General features: G+C 53.3%; 4 protein-coding genes across 4 annotated transcripts; 2 read left to right on the top strand and 2 right to left on the bottom strand.

Annotated features, from left to right (window-relative positions):
• Window positions 1-23: 23 nt before the first annotated feature.
• On the top strand, window positions 24-3,525 carry B0H18DRAFT_1127413 (uncharacterized protein; the record flags this gene model as incomplete). The annotated part of the gene is made up of 8 exons (XM_048035281.1): window positions 24-260; window positions 321-491; window positions 551-621; window positions 670-795; window positions 850-966; window positions 2,824-2,989; window positions 3,045-3,326; window positions 3,385-3,525. Coding segments are annotated over 8 exons (1,311 nt in total), but the record flags the coding sequence as incomplete, so codon positions are not given.
• A 996-nt stretch (window positions 3,526-4,521) lies between these two features.
• On the bottom strand, window positions 4,522-5,305 carry B0H18DRAFT_1127412 (uncharacterized protein; the record flags this gene model as incomplete). Its single annotated transcript, XM_048035280.1, has 3 exons — window positions 4,522-4,598; window positions 4,643-5,049; window positions 5,073-5,305. 3 exons carry the CDS (start codon window positions 5,303-5,305, stop codon window positions 4,522-4,524), a joined length of 717 nt encoding a protein of 238 aa, XP_047885371.1.
• A 2,830-nt stretch (window positions 5,306-8,135) lies between these two features.
• Window positions 8,136-13,207, bottom strand: B0H18DRAFT_961224 (uncharacterized protein; the record flags this gene model as incomplete). Its single annotated transcript, XM_048043039.1, has 21 exons — window positions 8,136-8,270; window positions 8,402-8,448; window positions 8,502-8,569; window positions 8,684-8,779; window positions 8,837-8,889; window positions 8,937-8,952; window positions 8,980-9,047; window positions 9,106-9,121; window positions 9,171-9,262; window positions 9,315-9,539; window positions 9,588-9,965; window positions 10,014-10,328; window positions 10,368-10,558; window positions 10,610-10,729; window positions 10,789-11,067; window positions 11,132-11,452; window positions 11,533-11,675; window positions 11,945-12,115; window positions 12,187-12,392; window positions 12,557-12,724; window positions 13,058-13,207. The coding sequence occupies 21 exons, from the start codon at window positions 13,205-13,207 to the stop codon at window positions 8,136-8,138; spliced, it is 3,258 nt and encodes a 1,085-aa protein (XP_047885370.1).
• A 4,090-nt stretch (window positions 13,208-17,297) lies between these two features.
• B0H18DRAFT_1055048 (uncharacterized protein) lies at window positions 17,298-18,222 on the top strand. The gene has a single exon (XM_048031039.1). It carries the CDS (start codon window positions 17,414-17,416, stop codon window positions 17,861-17,863), a length of 450 nt encoding a protein of 149 aa, XP_047885369.1. The 5' UTR covers window positions 17,298-17,413; the 3' UTR covers window positions 17,864-18,222.
• Window positions 18,223-20,681: the final 2,459 nt, after the last annotated feature.

Genomic DNA, 20,681 nt, shown 5'->3' with positions numbered 1-20,681 from the left:
CGCGATGTTGCTGGGCATCAGGTCTTCAAGGTCTCCTCGCAGTACCGTCAAGAAATCAAGCAGAAAGCAAAACTGTGGTTGAGAAGGATTTCTTGCACGTGAAGGTGTCCGACCGGGGCCGTGACGGTAAGAGGCTCAACGCCGCAGCCAGGGCTGAGAAGCTGGCCAAGGCGACAGAGGCCCGCATCAAATGGCTCAAGGAGAAGGACGCTTTCCACCACGGCAACCTCGAAATGCCTGACCCCGACCTTGACCCCGTGGTACGTATATAGTTGATATCCTACAACGTGGTCATAACTGACATCTGACCTCGGGACAAGACCTGGGAAGTCGACTTCGACATGCCCTTCCACAGCGAGACCCTGGCGGAGCTCATGGCCCGTCAGTGGTGGCTTGGAGCAAACCCCGAGGGAATGCGTAAGGAGAACCAGGCGCGGTTTGACCTCGGCAAACCACTATCCAGCAACATGATTGCACTTTCGTGCAGTGCGGTGAGTCTACGTATCCTCTTTGACTAGATGACCCCTCAGTTGATTTTTATGATGGCCAGATACTTGTTGCGCTTGAAGAGGCGGCAAGGGGACAGACCATCAATTTCGACGAGAGGCACTACACTGTCGAGTAAGTCAACACCGGCTATAACACACCCAGCTAACTTGAGAGTCCCAGGCACGACCGCTTCCAGGCTCGGATCGACAAGTTCAGGCGGCTCGCCAGCACAGGCGATTGCGAGAAGCGTGCCGGGGTCATTGCCTTCGTCAAGTCCATGGACTCCACGCTGAACAACTATATACGGTAACATGATCTTGTGTGCTCTCAATTCTTGCTGACCATAAATTACACTGTCAGTGCGCTCGCAGGATTGCGTGTCGACGACAGTGACGCTGGCGACGGGGGCCCCGCTGAAGACGATGAGGACGATGACATGTTCAACGCGAACTGGGAGAAGAAGACCGCTTCCAGAGCGTAACGAACATCGCTATTGAGCAGTCTCCAACGGGGATGTACGATACGTATTGTTTTCTGTGTTGTATTTCTCTGGTGCATGCGCACAGGCTCCCCATTCCTTACGTCCGGTCACTGCCCACTGTTGTCCCATCACCTCCAGTAGCACAATACCTCTTGTCTCTACCATCAGCTGCTGGATGTACGTCTGCCTGTCATGTGTTGTTTGTATGCCCCATCTGTATCATCTTTTGCAATGTATTCAATGGCCCAGATTTTATTGTGAATCACGGTTGAGAAAATACTGAGGAATTGAGAGGGCTCTGGGAAGCCTTGCAACACCTTCCAAGTAGCCTAAAAGCATTATTAAAGGACCAAAGAAAATGGTTCAGAGCAATTTCAAAGTGATTGAAAGCAGCATTATTGATTAAATGGACGGCGAACCCATGAAATTGAAACCAATGTGAAGAGAATGTTAACAAGGGAGGGTAGCTTTTAAACAGCTAAAAAGGGTTTGGGTTACTTTGAAGGCTTCAGATTAGGGCACTTGTGTATGAGCCGCTCTTGGCGCTTGGAGGTGCTTTTCTGCTCTGAAAGCCGTGAGAAGTGTTTGTAAGGGCTTTCCGAGACAGGGCATTTTTCCTGATGCACTGACTTGAAGGAAGCAGAATAAGTACATGAGGCCGTGGTAGTATGGTTCATGAAGGTATGACTCACCTGCCCTGCTGCAGATCATCAAATGCTCCCCCTCTAGTGTAGCGTTCTGATGACAATCCATCGGAATATCTGTCAGATTGAGTACATTGCAGAGAACACGACTCGAACGGTATCACTCACCACCGCCGCAAAGACTTACTGCCGTTGACAGGTCGAGACTCGAGCCACGGTTATACTCGTGTCCGAGTCCGAGATAGCCATCAGGCCACCGCCCAGCGTACAACTTGAACTGGTGGGTATCAACCCGGAGAGCAACGTGGCGCGATTGCCATCGGAGGATCTGTTTAGTTGGCTGCAGAGAACATGACTCGGCTGTCAGTACTCACCGTGTCAACGAAATACTGTCCTTATTGACAGGTGTACTTGTGTGGATGGGTCTCGAGACACGCAGTCAAGAGTCGAGTATGGCGTCGCACGATTTGAACCAACGTGGGACAGCGCTAGACACTGCCCTGTCACGCTCTGTGGGTCTGTCTTTGGACGCCTTCTTTGGCCTGTATTTGCACACCGGTGTCCGCCGAATCCACGACACAAACACTGTGAGTTGTGACAGTGGCTTCGACAACACGTCCGCAGAATGGACGGCCGACGCGCCCACTCCTCTTCCTGCATATGCACCTGCAACCGACTCGGCGAGTCTCAAGCTTTCAAGCCCAAGTCTAGGTGAGATAACGAAGAGGCTTACCTTATTCGTCCACTGCACAAGCCAATGAGATCGCAGTGATCTCATCGGTACTGAACACTTGCCAAGAGTCATATAGGGCCACTCGGCGTGATATTCAAGGCCTCGAGGTGCAGTGTGGTGTCCGGGTCAATAAACAGACCACATGGTACATTTCAGTGGATCGGCGGTTCGGTACGAGCATTTCACACTCTGGCGGTCAGTGATACTTCAGGCTAACATCCGAAATGCCAAAGCCCCTGCGAGTCGCAGACAGCCTCTCATTCCTGCCCTTTCGTGCACATTGCTCCGAGGCGTCTCGGAATCACGTCTGCCCGAACCACTGTACTACGACTTACATTACCCCAGGCCGACCGCTATGGGATGCTCACTGTCTCACACCGCCAGTGAGTGGCCGTCCAACTCGGCGATTCGAGCCTTGTGTGCAAAACACGCCAACTTATGTAACCTAACTTTTGATCAGGCTCATCGCTTGTCAGAAACTCCCGGAGCGAGGACGCGGCAGGCGTCCACTCAGATGCCAACCGCGGGAGCCCAGCGAAGCGCGATGGAATGTTGGAAGGGAAGCTCGAGGATTTCTTCAAGAGCGAGACTCACAGTGGACTGGAGCTCAGTGGTTCAATCGATCTCGGGCTCGCAACGCACGTAAGTCATTTCGTTACATTTTGGGCTCGTTTTCCAATGCTGTGACTTTCCCTAGGTCGTGAACTTTCTTCGTGCAGATACCGGCTGGCGCATGGCGTTGCGGTATACGTCGCCCGTGACCGCGACGTCTCCGCTTGAACTCACAATCGCGCTGATCGCTGCATGTCTTCATGATTCCTTCATCCCGCGTTGCCGACACCTCACCGTCTTGGGTGAACTGCGCACGGCGCTGGAGGCCGTCGGAGTGGAACAAGACCTTGATTGGCCGGATGCCCTTCCGCTCGCGCACTTCATGGTGCGTGTTGCAGAGGGCTATCTCACCATCAATACTGGTACTGTAAGTCTTCATGCTCGTGCACATTGTTTGTTCTGAACTCGCCACGAACTCCTTGCAGGATGTGCACATGATCAATGACCAACCTCACGCATACATTGCAGCACATAAGATCGGCAGGTCGAGCACCATATATGTATCTGATAGCTCGGACGCTGAATCAGACATGCCCTCCCTCGAGTCCGTGAGCAGTTGCCTGTGATGTGTAGCCGAGGGTAGCCATTTTATACAATTGTTATGTAAATACTACGAAATGTACAGCTTCATATGCTCGCGTCCGCTCGTTTCCCATCCGCACGCACCGTCCGCGCGCCCTCCCGCCCTGCTGCCCGTTCGGTGTTTGTTGCTGTGTCCGTATCCGCAGCGCGTTCGTCGGCTGCGCTTGCACGCGGGGCATTGGCCCTACGCGCTCGCGACCGGCGTGTGTTGGGCGCGTCCGGGCCCTACTCATCCTCGCCGTCTCCTGTCTCCTGCTCACGCACGCGGCCCGTTCGTCAGCCGTGCTTGCGTACGGGGCATTGACCCTGCACACTCGCAGTTGCCGTGCGTCGTTGCCTGCTTGTGTACATGTACTCGCCTGTCCGCCTGTCCGCCCACTCGCCTGCCCGTTTTGCCTGCCTACGCCTGAGCGTTCGTCGGCTGTGCCTGCGTGCTGGGCATCTGCCCAGCGCGCTGGTGGTCGGTGGCTCTCGCCCGTCCTCTCGCCCGTCCTCTCGCCCGCTCACTCCCTGGTTTGCCCACCTGTCCTCTCACCCACTCACCCACTTGCCCGCCCGCCCGCTGTCGCGCCCACTTCCCAGCGCACCCGCTGGTCCGCCCGTCTCCCAGCTCCTCAGTCTGCTTACCCGATCGCTTGCAGGCATTTTCATCGGCCGAGGTTGCGTGCTGGGCGTTCGCCCAGCGCGCTCATGGTCGACGTGTGCTGCCGCCCGCCCGTCCGCTCACACGTCTGCTCATCCGCCTGCACCCTGTTTGTCGGCCGTCCCTGCACGCAGGGCATTGGCCCTGCGAGCTCGCGGTCGTCGTGCGCATTAGGTTGCAGGTCGCCGCGTCCTGGGCCTGCGTTAGTGGGCCCGTTCGCGTGTGTTTGCACTCACCCGAGGTACTGGCCCTCGCCCGTTCATCCCTCCCCGCTGTCCACTCGCTCACTTGCCCTCACGCCCGCCAGCTCGCACATCCCCGGTTCCTGTGTCCGTCGCTAGTTTGTCGGCCGCGTCTGCACGCAGGGCATTGGCCCTGTGTGCTCGTGGTCATCGCACTGCACGTCGCCGCGTTCTGTGTCTACGTTAGTGGGCTCGTTCGCGTGCGTCTGCACTCACCGGGGGACTTTTGCCCTCGCCTACCCTCGCCCGCCACACCCTTCCCTGTCGTCTGTTTGTCGTCCGCTCGTCGTCCCCGCTCGTCTTCCGCGCCCGACGTCTGCTCGTCGCCCACGCCCGCCGGACGCTTGTCATCTGCGCTCGCCGGACGCTTGTCATCTGCGCTCGCCGTCCGCTCGTTGTACGCGCCCGCCGTCTGCTCGTTGTCCCCGCTTGTCGTTCGCGCCCGCCGTCTGCTCGTTGTCCACGCCCGCCGTCTGCTCGTCACCCGCGCCCGCCGTATGTTCGTCGCTCGTTGCTGTGCCCGCGCCCGCGGCGTGCTCGTGGGCTGCGCTTGCACATGCGGCTTTTGCCGTGCGTGCTCGCCGTCCGCGTGTGTGCCGTGCTTGGGATTGTTTCGCCTGGGGCTGTGGGCGAGTTGAGCACTCACCTGGCGAGAGGATAGGGTGGCAGACGCCCCGCGGAGCGACACCCTCGGGCAAGTTCGGGCGCTCGCGGAGTTGCCTCTTTGGGCAATACCGCCACGGGTGCGACACCGCGCAACACCGCAACACCGGGAGGCGGGTACGCGGTAGTCGCGGTGTGGCGAGGATCGCACACCGCACCCGTACCCGGGGACACCTCGGGTATGTTACCGCGGGTGTACCCGATACCCGTGTCCATCCTTACTATATCGGGTCACGATCTCGGACAGCCTAGGTAGTCGGTCACTCGAGCCTCATTCAACAATCACCCCTTCTATAGCTATGAAATAAATCGTAGCATGTCTCAATGCATCCTTGTAATGCCTGTACAAAATTTGAAGCCAATACACTGAGATCTGTGTGCAGGAAAAATCATCCTTTGCGATGATACCTATTTCTGGTAAGCAGTGTGGCTCACCCTACTCTCGACCAGAACTTTAGCTACTGAGCTCGACTCAATGATCGTATATTTTTTCTCATATTTTTCTCGTATTTATGAGGTCTCTTAACATACCTTCTCACAAGAATTCAGGTCATTATGGCCCATACAGAGTGAGGAGGGCTTGTCGAATGCTTAGGTGGCCGAGATCGTGACCCGATATAGTATCCAAGATGGAAAATGTGCGTGTGGGAGATCATGATGCGGAGATGCCTCCGGTCCGTCATGGGTGTTGTGCTCTAGAAGAGGGAGGTAGCTGCTGATGCTGCTTGAAATGCTGTAGACAACCTAGGGACAAACGCGGAGGTGATTCATTTTTGAATTTTGTATGGGACGAGGGGTCTGCAGGACGGCTGAGCACCGAGGGCAAAGTCGGACACTAGTCGTCAGGGAAGCCAGTGCCGCTATTGTTTGCGCAAAATAATTTCATTTCGAGAGTCACCTTGGCTGGATACTGAGCAACGAGCAAGAAAACACGACGTCGACGACAGAGCAGTGCGAGGATGTACTACATACAGCAAGCGAGAACCAAATGGTGGCCAACCACTTTTCAATACGCGTTGTCGTCATGACCTGCATCTGGTGCCATAGGCAGCTGAGTGCGCTTCACTTTTGATTCAGGTTCAGTTGGTGTTTCTCTGAATTTGGTTGCCCTTCACTTCATCTTTGCTGAGTGTGATTCGCTTTTGATTCAGGTTCAGTTGGTGATTCAGGTTCAGTTGGTGATTCAGGTTCTGTTGATGTTTTTCTGAATTTGGTTGCCCTTCACTTCATTTTTGCTGAGTGCGCTTCGCTTTTGATTCAGGTTCAGTTGGTGTTTGATTCAGGTTCTGTTGATGTTTTTCTGAATTTGGTTGCCCTTCACTTCATTTTTGCTGAGTGCACTTCGCTTTTGATTGAGGTTCAGTTGGTGCTTTGTTTTTGCTGAGTGCGCTTCGCTTTTGATTGAGGTTCAGTTGGTGCTTCACTTTGTTTTTGCTGAGTGCGCTTCACTTTTGATTCAGGTTCAGTTGGTGTTTCTCTGAATTTGGTTGCCCTTCACTTCGTTTTTGCTAGGTGTGATTCGCTTTTGATTCAGGTTCAGTTGATGTTTTTCTGAACTTGGTTGCCCTTCACTTCGTTTTTGCTGAGTGTGCTTCACTTTTGATTCAGGTTCAGTTGGTGTTTGATTCAGGTTCTGTTGATGTTTTTCTGAACTTGGTTGCCCTTCACTTCGTTTTTGCTGAGTGCACTTCACTTTTGATTCAGGTTCAGTTGGTGTTTCTCTGAATTTGGTTGCCCTTCACTTCATTTTTGCTAGGTGTGATTCGCTTTTGATTCAGGTTCAGTTGGTGCTTCACTTCGTTTTTGCTGAGTGCACTTCACTTTTGACTCAGGTTCAGTTGGTGTTTCTCTGAATTTGGTTGCCCTTCACTTCATCTTTGCTGAGTGTGCTTCACTTTTGATTCAGGTTCAGTTGGTGTTTGATTCAGGTTCTGTTGATGTTTTTCTGAACTTGGTTGCCCTTCACTTCGTTTTTGCTGAGTGCACTTCACTTTTGATTCAGGTTCAGTTGGTGTTTCTCTGAATTTGGTTGCCCTTCACTTCATTTTTGCTAGGTGTGATTCGCTTTTGATTCAGGTTCAGTTGGTGCTTCACTTCGTTTTTGCTGAGTGCACTTCACTTTTGACTCAGGTTCAGTTGGTGTTTCTCTGAATTTGGTTGCCCTTCACTTCATCTTTGCTGAGTGTGCTTCACTTTTGATTCAGGTTCAGTTGGTGTTTGATTCAGGTTCTGTTGATGTTTTTCTGAACTTGGTTGCCCTTCACTTCGTTTTTGCTGAGTGCACTTCACTTTTGATTCAGGTTCAGTTGGTGTTTCTCTGAATTTGGTTGCCCTTCACTTCATTTTTGCTAGGTGTGATTCGCTTTTGATTCAGGTTCAGTTGGTGCTTCACTTCGTTTTTGCTGAGTGCACTTCACTTTTGACTCAGGTTCAGTTGGTGTTTCTCTGAATTTGGTTGCCCTTCACTTCATCTTTGCTGAGTGTGCTTCACTTTTGATTCAGGTTCAGTTCATCAGGAAAAACTCCCTTGTCTTGACAAGTATTCTAAGTACTGCATGTCTTGAAATCTATAAAGTACTTGGCAAGACAAGTCATATGCTTGAAGTACCTGCACAAGAGAGCCTATGCTTGAAGTTAAGATATCTTTTGTGTCTTCAGACTATTGATGTAGGTTTACTCTACATGTCTTGATGAGCTTGCAAGACGTACATGATAATGTGCTTATTTCAAGACATGTGGACATTGTCAATCAACATTTGAATCTCCATGGCTCTCAAAAAAATCTGTGTCTTGTCGTAGTGGGCAACTTCCACAAGTATTGGAACCCAAATTGAGATGAAATCAATAATATTATTGCGCACTGCGCATGACATCACAGCATAGGTAATTGTTAGAGCAGTACAGAGCGTGTTATACAACATTACAGAGCAACATAAAAAATGTATCACCTAACCGCCTTACGAACGACAACTGATGATTGACCAGTGACCAGTGACCAGCAACATGTCACTCATGTCGAGAGAATGTCGAGAAATGAGACGGACGGCTAGACGAATGCCGACACGGATGGCAGGACGGCGATATGGACGGAGATACGGACGGCGGCACGGACGGCGACACGGACGGCGACATGGACGGCGACATGGACGGCGACACGGCGAGATGACGATACAGCGATTGACTATAGAGAGACGAGGAAGTTGTGTAGATGCTGTAGTAGATAGTCTGACGATTGTTCAGGCGCTGATCCAGGATGTACAAGAATGAGAAGATACTTACCTTGGCATGCTGTGCTCAGGCGTCGGAGAGTACGTGGGAAGCCTCACGCCCAGCTTCTTCTTCATTGACCTGAGGCTCGACTGGGGAACAATCGTTCATTGTACACACATACTATTGACAGTGATGCACTTACCCTCAGGCGCCTTCGACGTCGTCGTCTTTGACGACGGCGGCTTCGACGATGTGGCTTCGAGATGACGGCTTCGACGATGTCGGCTTCGGATGACAGCTTCACGATGTCGGTTTCGAAGACGACGGCTTTGACGATGGCTTTGCAGCCTTCGTTCCGGTGGCCTTAGTGTCGCCGACCTCTACATCGCTCCACGCATGAACTGCTCGCCAGGGCTACCATCGTCAGCGATGTCTTGCTTATCCTTCGATCTCGAGACTTGCTGCTCATTGATGAGTGCGCTGGACCAACATTGAGATAGACTCGACGTTTAGAAGGTTAGTATTAATGCCACTTACCTGACATTGGTCCACATCATCTCCTTCAGAGCTTGGTACACCTCCGATGGTTGCTTTCGAACTGATCCAGGATGCCCATGATGTTGATCCACCTACTCACACGTGAGGGAGAAACACTACGCTAGACAGACTGTTACACTCACTTGGCCGCATATAGCTTGTTAGAGAAGTGGTGAGTCCCTGTGGCTATGTCCACCAACGCCGCCTCGATCTATAAAAGAATTGTTCAGTATTACAGCTGTCCATAAACTAACGTGAACAAAACTTACCGCATTGCACACAGGGCTATGAGGTTGTTCGGAACCTCACTGAACCGATCGTACCTGCGACTGACGCAGTGTCCCTGTGTCCATGGAACCAGTGCTGCACAATGACGTCGGACAACGCCTTGTGCTGGAACGGTTTCTTGCGGTTCACGACGCTCGCCTGTGGGGCCCTTCAAGAACAAGCAGTAAACATCCAAGATGACTGTACATACCTTCATGTCGACCTCGTAAGGTTCGTCCGACTGCCAGGCGATGTCGATTTCGCCGAAGATAAAATTCGGCATTGAGAATTTGCCCTGTGTGTTCGACTTGAGGAGGAATGTTGCGGCTGCGACTCTGTGCTGCGTCGAGAGGCTTCCCAGGCTGTAGGCACTGTCGACCACAATCTTCGCTTTCTTCTTGACCTCGTTTCGGAGCTGAGACGCGCCTGTCCACACCTGCAACAAGACTCAGTTCGTTTGATGTGTCAGGAACAAGTGACTTACAACACTGGCGACGTTCTCGCGAAGAACGTGGTTGCGTTTCTTTTTCAGGGTCTTGAACCCTGACACAAGGTAATCAATCTTCTTGCCATCCTCCGCGCGATGGCGGCGAGCGTCCTTCAAGGCCCTCTTGATGACGAGGTGCTTGTGGGGCAGCTGACTGATGTTCTGCGTCTTCTCGGAGGTCCATGCGTGGTCGAGTGAGAGGCGGAGGCAGAGGTACATCTGTGAGCACGTAACAATAGGCTTGAGGGTCTCCGGGATGTCCCTGGCCTGCGCACGACGACGACCTTCGGACTTCTGCCCGGCCGCGCTGCTGCTGCTACGTTTGCTTCTCTTGCCTTTGGACTGCCCGGCCTTACTCTTCGGGGCCTTGACAACCTGCAGAACTTCATCGACAAAGCAGTGAATGCGGGATGATTGACTTACAATCACTTCATCCTCACTGTCCTTGTCCATCGCCTCGTCCTCCGCATCTCTGTCTTCCTCCGAATCATCGTCGTTGCTGTCGCTGTTGCTGTCCGAGTCACTGTCCGACTCATGGTCTTCTTCCGTATCGTCCGCGTCCGGCTCGGTCTTGTTCTCCGACTCGGTGTCGGTGTCCAACCAGTCGTGCTGTTTCTTCTGCTTCTTGTTGACCCTCGTACCCTTGCCCTTGTTCTTCTCAACCGCTGCACCCTTGCCCTTGGTCTTGACCGCCGCACCCTTGCCCTTGTTCTTGTTGACCACCGTCTGCTGTGTAATCTATCATAGTTTGAGATGAGTAAATAAAGATGCACTCACCTTCACCTTTTTTGGAGGTGAGTCAATGACAACGGCATCCATGCACCACACTTTCTTGGCTTTGGCACGCTGCGTGACGTTAGTGCGTTGCTCTTTGTCGTCTTCTGACCCACTGTCCCCATGAGCATGGTTGTTTCGCTGCCTTGCCTTCGGATTGTTTTTTGACGTTGCTGACGACGATTGAGGCTTACCTATGATGTTGCTTGCAGATTAGCTAGGAACCTATGGGAGGACCCACATACCGAGAGCTGTCGCAAGGTTACACTCGTCTGCGTCGAGCAAAGTGTCGCCCCGGTCATTCTTGGCTTTCTCAGGTTCGTTCGCCGGCTTCCGACCAAACGCAGGCCTTGGTTTAGGTTTGGCTTGCATACCACTTCTGTTAGTAGTTCGATATACTTATTAGCTTGTGTAAAAGACTCACGGCGCGGAGGCAGAGGTGCCTCTGGGGGATTATCCACATTGTTCGCATTGCCCACCTCTCGCTCTGGCTCCACTCGCATCTCCTCCTCTGCTTCCGCTTCCGCCTCCGCTGCCACCTCCTCCTCCTCGACAAGCTCGTCCTGTTCTTCATACTCGCTGAGCTTGATCTCCACGTTCTTCTTCACCTTCTTGCGCCTCAGTTGCTCATCCTCATCCTCCTCGTCCTCTGCGCCAGACGTGTTCTCCTCTAGCAACATAGCTGTGCTCGTCCTTCGTACGTCTGTTGTGAGTTCAGCATTCGTTTTGTGTCGTCCATCCCAATCAACGTGAAGTTGAGCACTCACTGGATTGATGTTCGGCCGCCGCCTGCTTCTCGGCCTGCTCCATCTTCGCTTTCAACTTGTCATACAACCGCTTCTCGGACGGGGACAGAATGTCGGGCTGGGAGGTCTTGCCATTTCTCTCTGGGGTTTCCTGCCTGCCGCGCTTGGAACCCGTGGCGCCCTTCGATGAGGCTTTCGTAGCGGTGGAGGACTTCTTAGCAGCCGGCGCTGACTTTACAGCGGCCTGACCAGTCTTAGCCTTCGTGGTCGGCTGGCCGGTGGGCTGGCGTGCCGCACTACGGAGAGACTGACGTGTAGCCATTCCAAGGTGCAGTACGTTCACTGAGAGCGAGCGGTGGTGAGTGTTGACGGAACAGTGAAAAATATTAGATAACACACCGTGTGAGCGGACTCTGACTCACCGCTGGATGAGGTTCTCAAAGTCTTCCGTCGGTCGTAGTGGTCGCGCAAACTTCGGAGGATGATGGAAGCCAAGTGCAAGAGCATCGGACCGCACTGCGGGCATGAGCACATGAGACTCGCGGCTGGTCGCGGTTCTGGAAGCCTTCGAACCAGACAGTGTTGTTAGCGTTAGCGCTGAATACAATCTATACAGTTGATCTACGTAAGCACTTCAAGATTCACAACACTTGACAGGCGAACTTGAAGGCTGAGTTTCACGAACTCGAGTATATTACACAGACGGTCTACCAAGTGTTCCTGAAAGTCCTGTGGTATACTTTGAGCCTTGTCGTTCTTTTGCTGGAGTTCATTCATTGAAACAGTGCAGTAATTTTGAAGCACACAGGCGCAAAAACAAACACATACCGTTACCGGGTCTCAGCGAGCTGGAGAGGCGGAAGCAGTTCTCGTATGCCCAGGTACCGCGGAGCTAAACCGTGCGTAGTGAATTGAAGCTGATTGAATTCCTTCGGATGGGACCCAAGCGTCAGGACATGTAGGTGGTCGTCTGCCATGAAGTGAGACAAAATCTCTCGACCGGGACTGCAATTGACATCCGCGCGCGCGGCGTCTGCTCCCCAGCGCACTCTCGGCTGCGAGCTCATCGAGCATACCACCCGCCCCACTGCCCGTCAACTCTCGCCGCGGATTCATGCTCCTCGTCCTCCGCGCCATCTCCATTGGTAGCACCAGCTTCTCCCCCTACCCCTACCTCGCAAGCACACGCGCCCCCGTGTCCTGCGCGCGATGAGCCTCTCGGCATGTTGACCACCGACGCTAGTCCCACGCCGAACTCGTGCAGCAGCCCCTTCATCCGCGGCTGATGTGCGTGCGGGGGGATGAGTCCGGAATGATATCCGAAACGAATTCTGCAATTCACTGTACGTCCTTCGGAACAACGTCGATTGCGGGCGGCGACCAGTTGATAACGCAGTAGACGAATTAGGTCAGCAACACAGTTTTTATCAACAAAATAGACCTCACCTCACGTATCCATGAACACATATTCGCACCAGACGGGAATGCTCCGCGACTCGACAGCGCCGGACGGCAATCTGTCCGGTCTTCGCTGGTCATGCCCCCGTCTAGCCGCACGGCAGCTCGTCTTAGCACGTGTACGCGGTTGTTGATACCCGTTCGGTCGCTGGACGACTAGGTGGTTAGCAAATGGCGCTGGGCAAGCCGGTAGATAGAATGACAGCTCCCTAGTACTCAGAGTATACAGTAGATACAACTGTGAAGCTATTTACTACAGTTCAATGAATCCAATTGTGTCATTGTGCATTGTCACTTGGGATACTGACAACTGCTTGAATTGAAGTTCAACGGAAGGATAAGTGTCTTGGGAAGTATTCTTGGAGTAGCAACAAGCTGTAATGTGCTTTCAAACGGACATTACATGTGTTACTATACATTAATTCAAGAACGGTACTCTTTTACATGTACCACAAGCTAATATTCCACCTGACCAAGCTATTTAAGTACTGTATGGCTTGAGAACCACTCTACATGACTTGTCAAGTATTTATATATCTTGCCAAGCCAAGTAGGTTTTTCCTGATGGAACCTCACTTCACGGAATGCTCCACCATACCCGCCGCTGCTGATCTTGCGCAGCGACTCGATCGCCTTCATGACAAGTTATGCGCCGAGCTCAAGAAAGCCCAAGATCGACAAGCTTGAGCCTACAACGAGCACCGCTGCGCCCCCATTTGCGCGCGACCAGCTCGTCTGGTTGCTGCATCGCAACATCAAGACGACGTGCCCCTCCGACAAGCTCGACCATTGCAAGCTTGGTCCCTTCCCTATGGAACACGCCGTCTCTGACACTGCTTACCAACTTCGCCTCCCTTCATATCGAGCCTACTGAGTGGGAAATCACATTTCAAACGGTCCACCCGGAGTGCATTTGGCCCGTTTCTAACGGTGTACCCGGGCTCGGCCGGAGCACTCCGGGTCTACCGTTTGGAGCGGCCGCTGCCAGCAACGAACCGGCCGGAGGGAGGGTGGTGGTTTGGAATGGTCCGGCCGGAGTGTTGGGTAACGTTCCGGCCGGAGCTCTGGTGAACGTACCGGCCGGAGGCCTCGAGAAATATGGGTTTCCTACGGTCCGGCCGGACTGTTATCGAATGTTCCGGCCGGACCCCTGGTCAACGGTCCGGCCGGAGGCCTCCAAAGATTTAGGCTTCCTACCGTCCGGCTGGACACATATTCAATGTTCCGGCCAGACCTTTGATCAGTGTCCCAGCCGGAGGCCTTGAAAATTTGGGCTCTCAACGGTCCGGCCGGGCTCATCACTAACGGTCCGGCCGGAGCACTCAGCAATGATTCAGCCTGGCCGGGGTTGGTTTCGGACGTCTGGCCGGCCCCCAGGTGAAACGGTCTGGCCGGGCAAAATCCCAACTTCCAATGTGAACAGGCCAGCCAGAAGCCTTGCAAAATCTGGGCTGTAAATGTTCCAGCCGGGCTAGTTTCTAACCATCCAGCCGGACCCCAGATGAACCAACCGGCCAGGCTTCTCCCAAACCAGCCAGACCCCTCAGAATTGATACACTAGTAATATAACAACAAGAATTGTTAGTTGTAACAACCAAGCTCAATATTTAACCACCAAGCCCAGAGATGAGCCACCAAGCTCGGTATCAAACCACCGAGCTCAATAGTGAGCCACTGAGCACAGTATTGAACCACCGAGGTTAAACAGCTAGGCCCGGTGGCCGAGAAAAATTGGCCGGGCTCGGCGCCGAGGATAAATGGCCGAGGCTCGGGCCGAGGTTTCAAGCGCCGAGCTCGGTGAAAACCGCTGAGGTCAGTATCAAAGCATTGAGCTCAGTGTTAAGGGGCCCAGTTAAAGGGCCGAGCTGAGTGTTCAATGACCGAGTTTGTTGTTGAAGCACTGAGCTCGGAAATGGCTGAGGTTAAACCACCGAGCTCGGTGAAAAACGGCCGGGCCGTCAGATTGCCATATAAGGAAATTTGGTATCATCTGGTAGCCCTTCATTCACAGAGTACAGTATATGTTCCCTAGTGTACAGAGATGCCTAGTTAGGTCAGAGAATACAAAATAAAAAATGCTCACAGGCTTCTCTGAGAACATACTATTCAACTCCTGAGGCCAGTTTTCTTTTCCCACAATGTTTGACCATCTAGAATGTGCTATTTCAATGCACAGCCTACATCCCCAACAGGAATAGTCTTATTCTTTGAAGCTGAATGCAGGACAGGAGATAAGGGTATACATGTTGGATAATGATGTTCACTCCCTGCAGCCAATATTCTTTCCAAATAGTGTTTGACTATCTAGAATGATTCATTTCCTCACAATGAGTGAGTCCTCCAAAGGAATAGTCTTATTCACCGAGCTCGGTGGTTTAACCTCAGCCATTTCCGAGCTCAGTGCTTCAACAACAAACTCGGTCATTGAACACTCAGCTCGGCCCTTTAACTGGGCCCCTTAACACTGAGCTCAATGCTTTGATACTGACCTCAGCGGTTTTCACCGAGCTCGGCGCTTGAAACCTCGGCCCGAGCCTCGGCCATTTATCCTCGCGCCGAGCCCGGCCAATTTTTCTCGGCCACCGGGCCTAGCTGTTTAACCTCGGTGGTTCAATACTGTGCTCAGTGGCTCACTATTGAGCTCGGTGGTTTGATACCGAGCTTGGTGGCTCATCTCTGGGCTTGGTGGTTAAATATTGAGCTTGGTTGTTACAACTAACAATTCTTGTTGTTATATTACTAGTGTATCAATTCTGAGGGGTCTGGCTGGTTTGGGAGAAGCCTGGCCGGTTGGTTCATCTGGGGTCCGGCTGGATGGTTAGAAACTAGCCCGGCTGGAACATTTACAGCCCAGATTTTGCAAGGCTTCTGGCTGGCCTGTTCACATTGGAAGTTGGGATTTTGCCCGGCCAGACCGTTTCACCTGGGGGCCGGCCAGACGTCCGAAACCAACCCCGGCCAGGCTGAATCATTGCTGAGTGCTCCGGCCGGACCGTTAGTGATGAGCCCGGCGGACCGTTGAGAGCCCAAATTTTCAAGGCCTCCGGCTGGGACACTGATCAAAGGTCTGGCCGGAACATTGAATATGTGTCCAGCCGGACGGTAGGAAGCCTAAATCTTTGGAGGCCTCCGGCCGGACCGTTGACCAGGGGTCCGGCCGGAACATTCGATAACAGTCCGGCCGGACCGTAGGAAACCCATATTTCTCGAGGCCTCCGGCCGGTACGTTCACCAGAGCTCCGGCCGGAACGTTACCCAACACTCCGGCCGGACCATTCCAAACCACCACCCTCCCTCCGGCCGGTTCGTTGCTGGCGGCGGCCGCTCCAAACGGTAGACCCGGAGTGCTCCGGCCGAGCCCGGGTACACCGTTAGAAACGGGCCAAATGCACTCCGGGTGGACCGTTCGAAACGGTCAAGTTCCACTCAGTATGTGTCATATCTCTCTCGCCTTCACCCCGTTTTCCATGTCTCCCTCCTTGAACCTTACTCCAACCCTTCACAATTCCATACCCATGCTACCCCTGACCCCTTCGACATTGACGACCTTGCTCCTTCGAACCCCATTGCCGCCGTCCTTGACTCGCGCAAGCTCGGACAGTGTTACGAGTACCTAGTGCACTGGAAAGGCCTCTCCGAGGACAAAGACTCATGGCTCCCTCTTTCCAACATCCCTACCTCCGACAATGAACTCCTAGAACACTTCCACCGCGTCACCCTCGTGCTCCGTGTCCTCACCAACTTCTCATTGACCGAGTGGTGTCTGTATCTGTTGGAACAACCAGGCGAGCGCATACCCGATTCCCGGCTCGCCAACGCGCCGTGCTGCGGCGCGATATGATTGCACCCGATCTGTACCTTACTTAGATAAGGATTCACTTTATTAGCTCGATGTTTGCATGTATTTACCTCGCGGTTTGCCCCCCCCCCGTCCCGAGGACGAGACAAACCACACACGTTCTATCGAGATACCCCGTTGCTCTTTGACGCTACCTGCTTGTTCCCACCCGACGCCGACGTTCATTCAACAGTATCTACAGATGCTGCCCTACTAACTTCATCTTCTTCCTCTTCTGCTCCACAGGTCCCCGCGTCCTCCGAGTCCTCCACTGCTGCCCCAAGACCATCCTCGTCTGTGTCCGCTCTGCCCATGCCTCCGTCTGTGCCCGCTCTGCCTGCTGCCTCTGCCGTGCCTCCCGCTGCCTCGCGCACTCCGACATCGCGGAATTTGCGCAACGGCGTTATTGCCTGATACATCTGGTCCATCGTGAGAAAGATGGTGGCTTATTGTACCTCAGAAACCTGCATTGTAAGTCCGCTATCGGTCTGGCGGAGGGCTGCCCGTCTTCATATCGACCTGTTATGTGCTGATCTCCAGAGAACAGTGTTCTCGTCGCCTGCTCCTCTATCGTCCATCTGTTTGACCCTGGCGATGTCCACATATTCTTGTTATCATTTCGACAAGCTGTGGGCTGTGGCCCGCTAGGTAAGTCCAACTGTGTGCGGAAATCCGTCAGACTGATAAGTGTTCGACCCGCCTACAACATGCACGCACGTCATGGGCGGGTAGTACAAGGTATATAACAGAAGCTCGTCGTGCCGAAGTGCTGACTGCCATGGTGGCGCCTTCGTCTTCGTTGATGTTCTCGCGGAGTATCGGTCACGGTGGTCTACCGCCGGGTAATCGACTCAAGTTGGGAAATACTACTATAAGTATGTGCGCCCCATCATGTCCTCCACACATTGTTGACAGTAGCTTCTCGCCTTCACTCAGTGAACGAAGATTCCTTGAAGGTATGTGGATATTCAGTATGGATTGATTGCGTATGACTCGGACAGGGACACATGTCACCGGCCGCAGGCCTCCCTCGACTCAATCAGCAGCTGCAATTGCGCTGCAAGCCGGCAAAGAGTAGCAACTCGCTGCTCACTTCTTTTGGATCCTTGTCAAGCGAGCTCTCGGATATGTCAGAGGCTGGCCGGCTACTCTGCGTGCTGCAGAGCGAGTCTCGGACAGCTCGGGCGATCTACGGACTGATTCAGGTAACCATGCATGGGTTGCTTCGCGATATCAATCCGTCGTTATTTGCGGTCGTCTTGGCAGTGACAATCGTGATCTCGGAGTCTCAACCATCTGAGGTGAGCCTTTTGAACGTGGCTGCCTATTGCTTGCTCTTGACTTGCTCCCCTCATCATGGCAACACCCAAAACATCTGTCCTTGCTCGTGGATGTTTCGCATAGTGGACCCGGTAAGCGTGTCATTCATCAGGTATTATGATGGCCTCACATCATAGTGGGTGGATGTGTGGACGAACGTCGGAACGAGCGCGAGCAGGCGGGCGGGTGGACTAACGAGCAACACGAGGGTCGTCGTTGGGCGCGTTGTTGGCGGGCTTTCAATTGCGCCTCGGTTTGGGCGAGGGATCTCCGGGGCAGTACTCGCTAGGATGGTGCTCGTCCAGCGGGTGCTCGTCGATCTCGTGCTCATCGAGCTCGTGGTCGGCGGGCTCTGGCTTGTCGGGGTCATCTTCGTGGGAATCGACGAGACGTGGGCGACTTACCTGCTATAATGGCCCGCGGCGGGCTTGGGCTTGTCGAGCAAGTGGTCGGCAGGCTCGTGCTCGTTGAGCGGGTGGCCGTGGGTCGGCGGGCTTTGACTTGCCGGGGTTGTCCTCGCAGGGAGCTGATGCTAGACGGATCTTCGGAAAGCGTGCCACAAAGCAGGTCGCAAACGAAGCTCAGATCGCTGCGGGCAGTTGCGCAGGTTCCGGTCACGGTGGCGAACACTCTGTAGATGTCGAATGCAACGTACTTAGTTAGATTAAGGATCGAGAGGGCGACTATCAATATATATACTTGAAACTTGTACCCAGCAGATCTTAGAGGTTCGCGCATGGCTACGTGCCAGTACGAGCAACAACCGCCTTGAGGGTATAGTGCGCAGCCGGCCAATACAACATGAACTATCGGTCTCATTATGTCATACAAGCATCAGGGCTTCGTGAACAGACCAGAGTGTTGAAGTACGTTCTACTTATGGTGAGCCCGCATTAGTCTGGCATATAGCAGCCAGTCACTTGAAGCCCTAGTGGTTTATGACCACTTACTATCACCCTGTTGAGTACAGACAGCCTGATACGTCTATGAACAAGTTCTGCTAGGCAAAAGAAACCTAGTTCAAATTTGCGGGCAGCCTGTTACTTCTGTTATATGTGATCATCCATTGTTTTGCCGTACCAGACCGTTGCCAGTCTGTTCCCAATTTCGCGATGGAGCCCTCGCCCAGCTTGCGAGAACCTTCGTGACGTCTATGTGCCGCCCACACAGACGACGACGCGAACTGGTCGGGTCTTGCGACTGCCCGTCCGTTACGATCCTTCGCTCTAGGACCGCGCAAGCGCGCTCCTTGAGAGGAGGTGCCAGTGGTGTAACGGCCACGTTACAACGGACACTTACCAGTGCAATACAATGTGCTATGGACTTGACTGATTAGATAGTAATGGACAATCTAGTTACAAAGGCCATTTTAGGTACTCACCAGGAACCCGACAACTCGACCCGGCCTATCCCGTATTACTTAGACTCGTGCCCTCTCGCTTGTATGTTCCTTGTCTTGCCAATGCCAGTGTCCAGGCATCCCACCCTTCATTGTTTGCGAATCCCTCGTCCGCTCGCTCGTCCTCGCGCCTCGACCTCTCAACCCATCATTACGGCCCTTGACCCGATCTGCCCGTTACAGAGGTCACACGTGACCTGAGCTGTAACTAGCGTAGTTTACCAAATACATCTTGTTCCTTGTTCCCCACGCTCATGTACAGAATAGTGTAGCTCTATACCTTCAAAGTATGACTGCTGTAGGTCATATATGTTATACAATTGGCTAGAATATGTTCCAATTGCTTCCATACCTTACAGTGGGTTCTGTTGAGGTGGGACCGTGACGCAGGCACTTCGTGACAACGCGGACACGTGACTGACGAATTGACCGTAATGGACGCGTGTAGAGTACAGCTACCTCAGTCAAGTACCACGAGGACGAGACTGAGGTAAGCTCGTCTGAACTGTATTTCTGGGCTACGAGGCTGATACTGTATTGCTAGACCCTTGTAACTTTAACAGGTACTGTAGTAATGGAGTCGAGTACCACGAGGACGAGACTGAGACCCTTGTAACTTTGTCAGGTTATGAGCCCCGTCTCGTTTTAAAACCCTCCTCCTCATCCGAATTGAGGACACTTACGGGTACAACCACCTGACTTTGACGCCCCTTGACGATCCCACGGCCAAACTCTCGTAGTTCACGCGCATACAACCACCGAAAGACCGCATATACCCACGATCCCGCATATATTCGCCATGTCTGACGACAAAGAGAAAGTCATAATCCTCCCTGAGAACTTCCATCTCACTCGGACCAATTGGGTCCAGTGGAAAAGCAAGATCCTCACGATCATCGAGCTTCAGGGCAAACTCGGGCATCTACTCGGGATGTCGACCGCTCCTCAGCCTGCTGGACCCACTCCCACTCCTGACGAAACAACCGCGCTTGCAAAATGGACCAAGGACGACCTCCATGCGAAGGCGACCTGCACGCACAACATGGACATCAAGAGTGTCGGAGTCGAACCGCTCGGATTGACAGTGTCCGAGTTCTGGAAGGCGTTATTGGCAGTGAAGGAGAGGCGGAGTGAGTTAGCGGTGCTGAACGCGGAGGAGTACCTAAAGAAATGCAAGTACGTCCATGGCACGGACATCCACGTGCACTTCGAGGAACTACGTCGCCGTCGCAAGGCATGTCGGGAGATGGGGTCGCCGCTCACTGACCATAGGTTTGCCATCATCATCTGTCAGTCGATGGGTGACGTTTACAACCACATCACCACTGGACTCCTCACGAAGTCCGACCCCGAGGACGTCATTCTGACGATCCTCGCCGTGCACGACAACGAGATGCTTCGGACCGGGCAGCCACAGAACCCTCTTGGCGTTACACAGACCACTTCAGTACCAGGCGAGCAGCAACTTACCTCGGCGTTCATGACGGCGGCAAAGGCCGCGATGATATGCGACTGGTGCCTGTGGAAGGGTCACTCGAAGGAGAGATGCTACTGCA

The sequence above is a fragment of the Fomitopsis serialis genome (assembly GCF_022376445.1).
Source record: "Fomitopsis serialis strain Sig1Antser10 chromosome Unknown B0H18scaffold_250, whole genome shotgun sequence".
In the NCBI taxonomy this organism is placed as follows: Eukaryota; Fungi; Basidiomycota; class Agaricomycetes; order Polyporales; family Fomitopsidaceae; genus Fomitopsis; species Fomitopsis serialis.
Note: the sequence above shows the minus strand (reverse complement) of the source record. Positions and strands in the feature narration are given on the sequence as shown.

Bases quoted from the DNA above. Each gene is read 5' to 3' on its own strand.
- B0H18DRAFT_1055048 (XM_048031039.1), top strand. From the start codon at position 17,414: ATGTCACCGGCCGCAGGCCTCCCTCGACTCAATCAGCAGCTGCAATTG.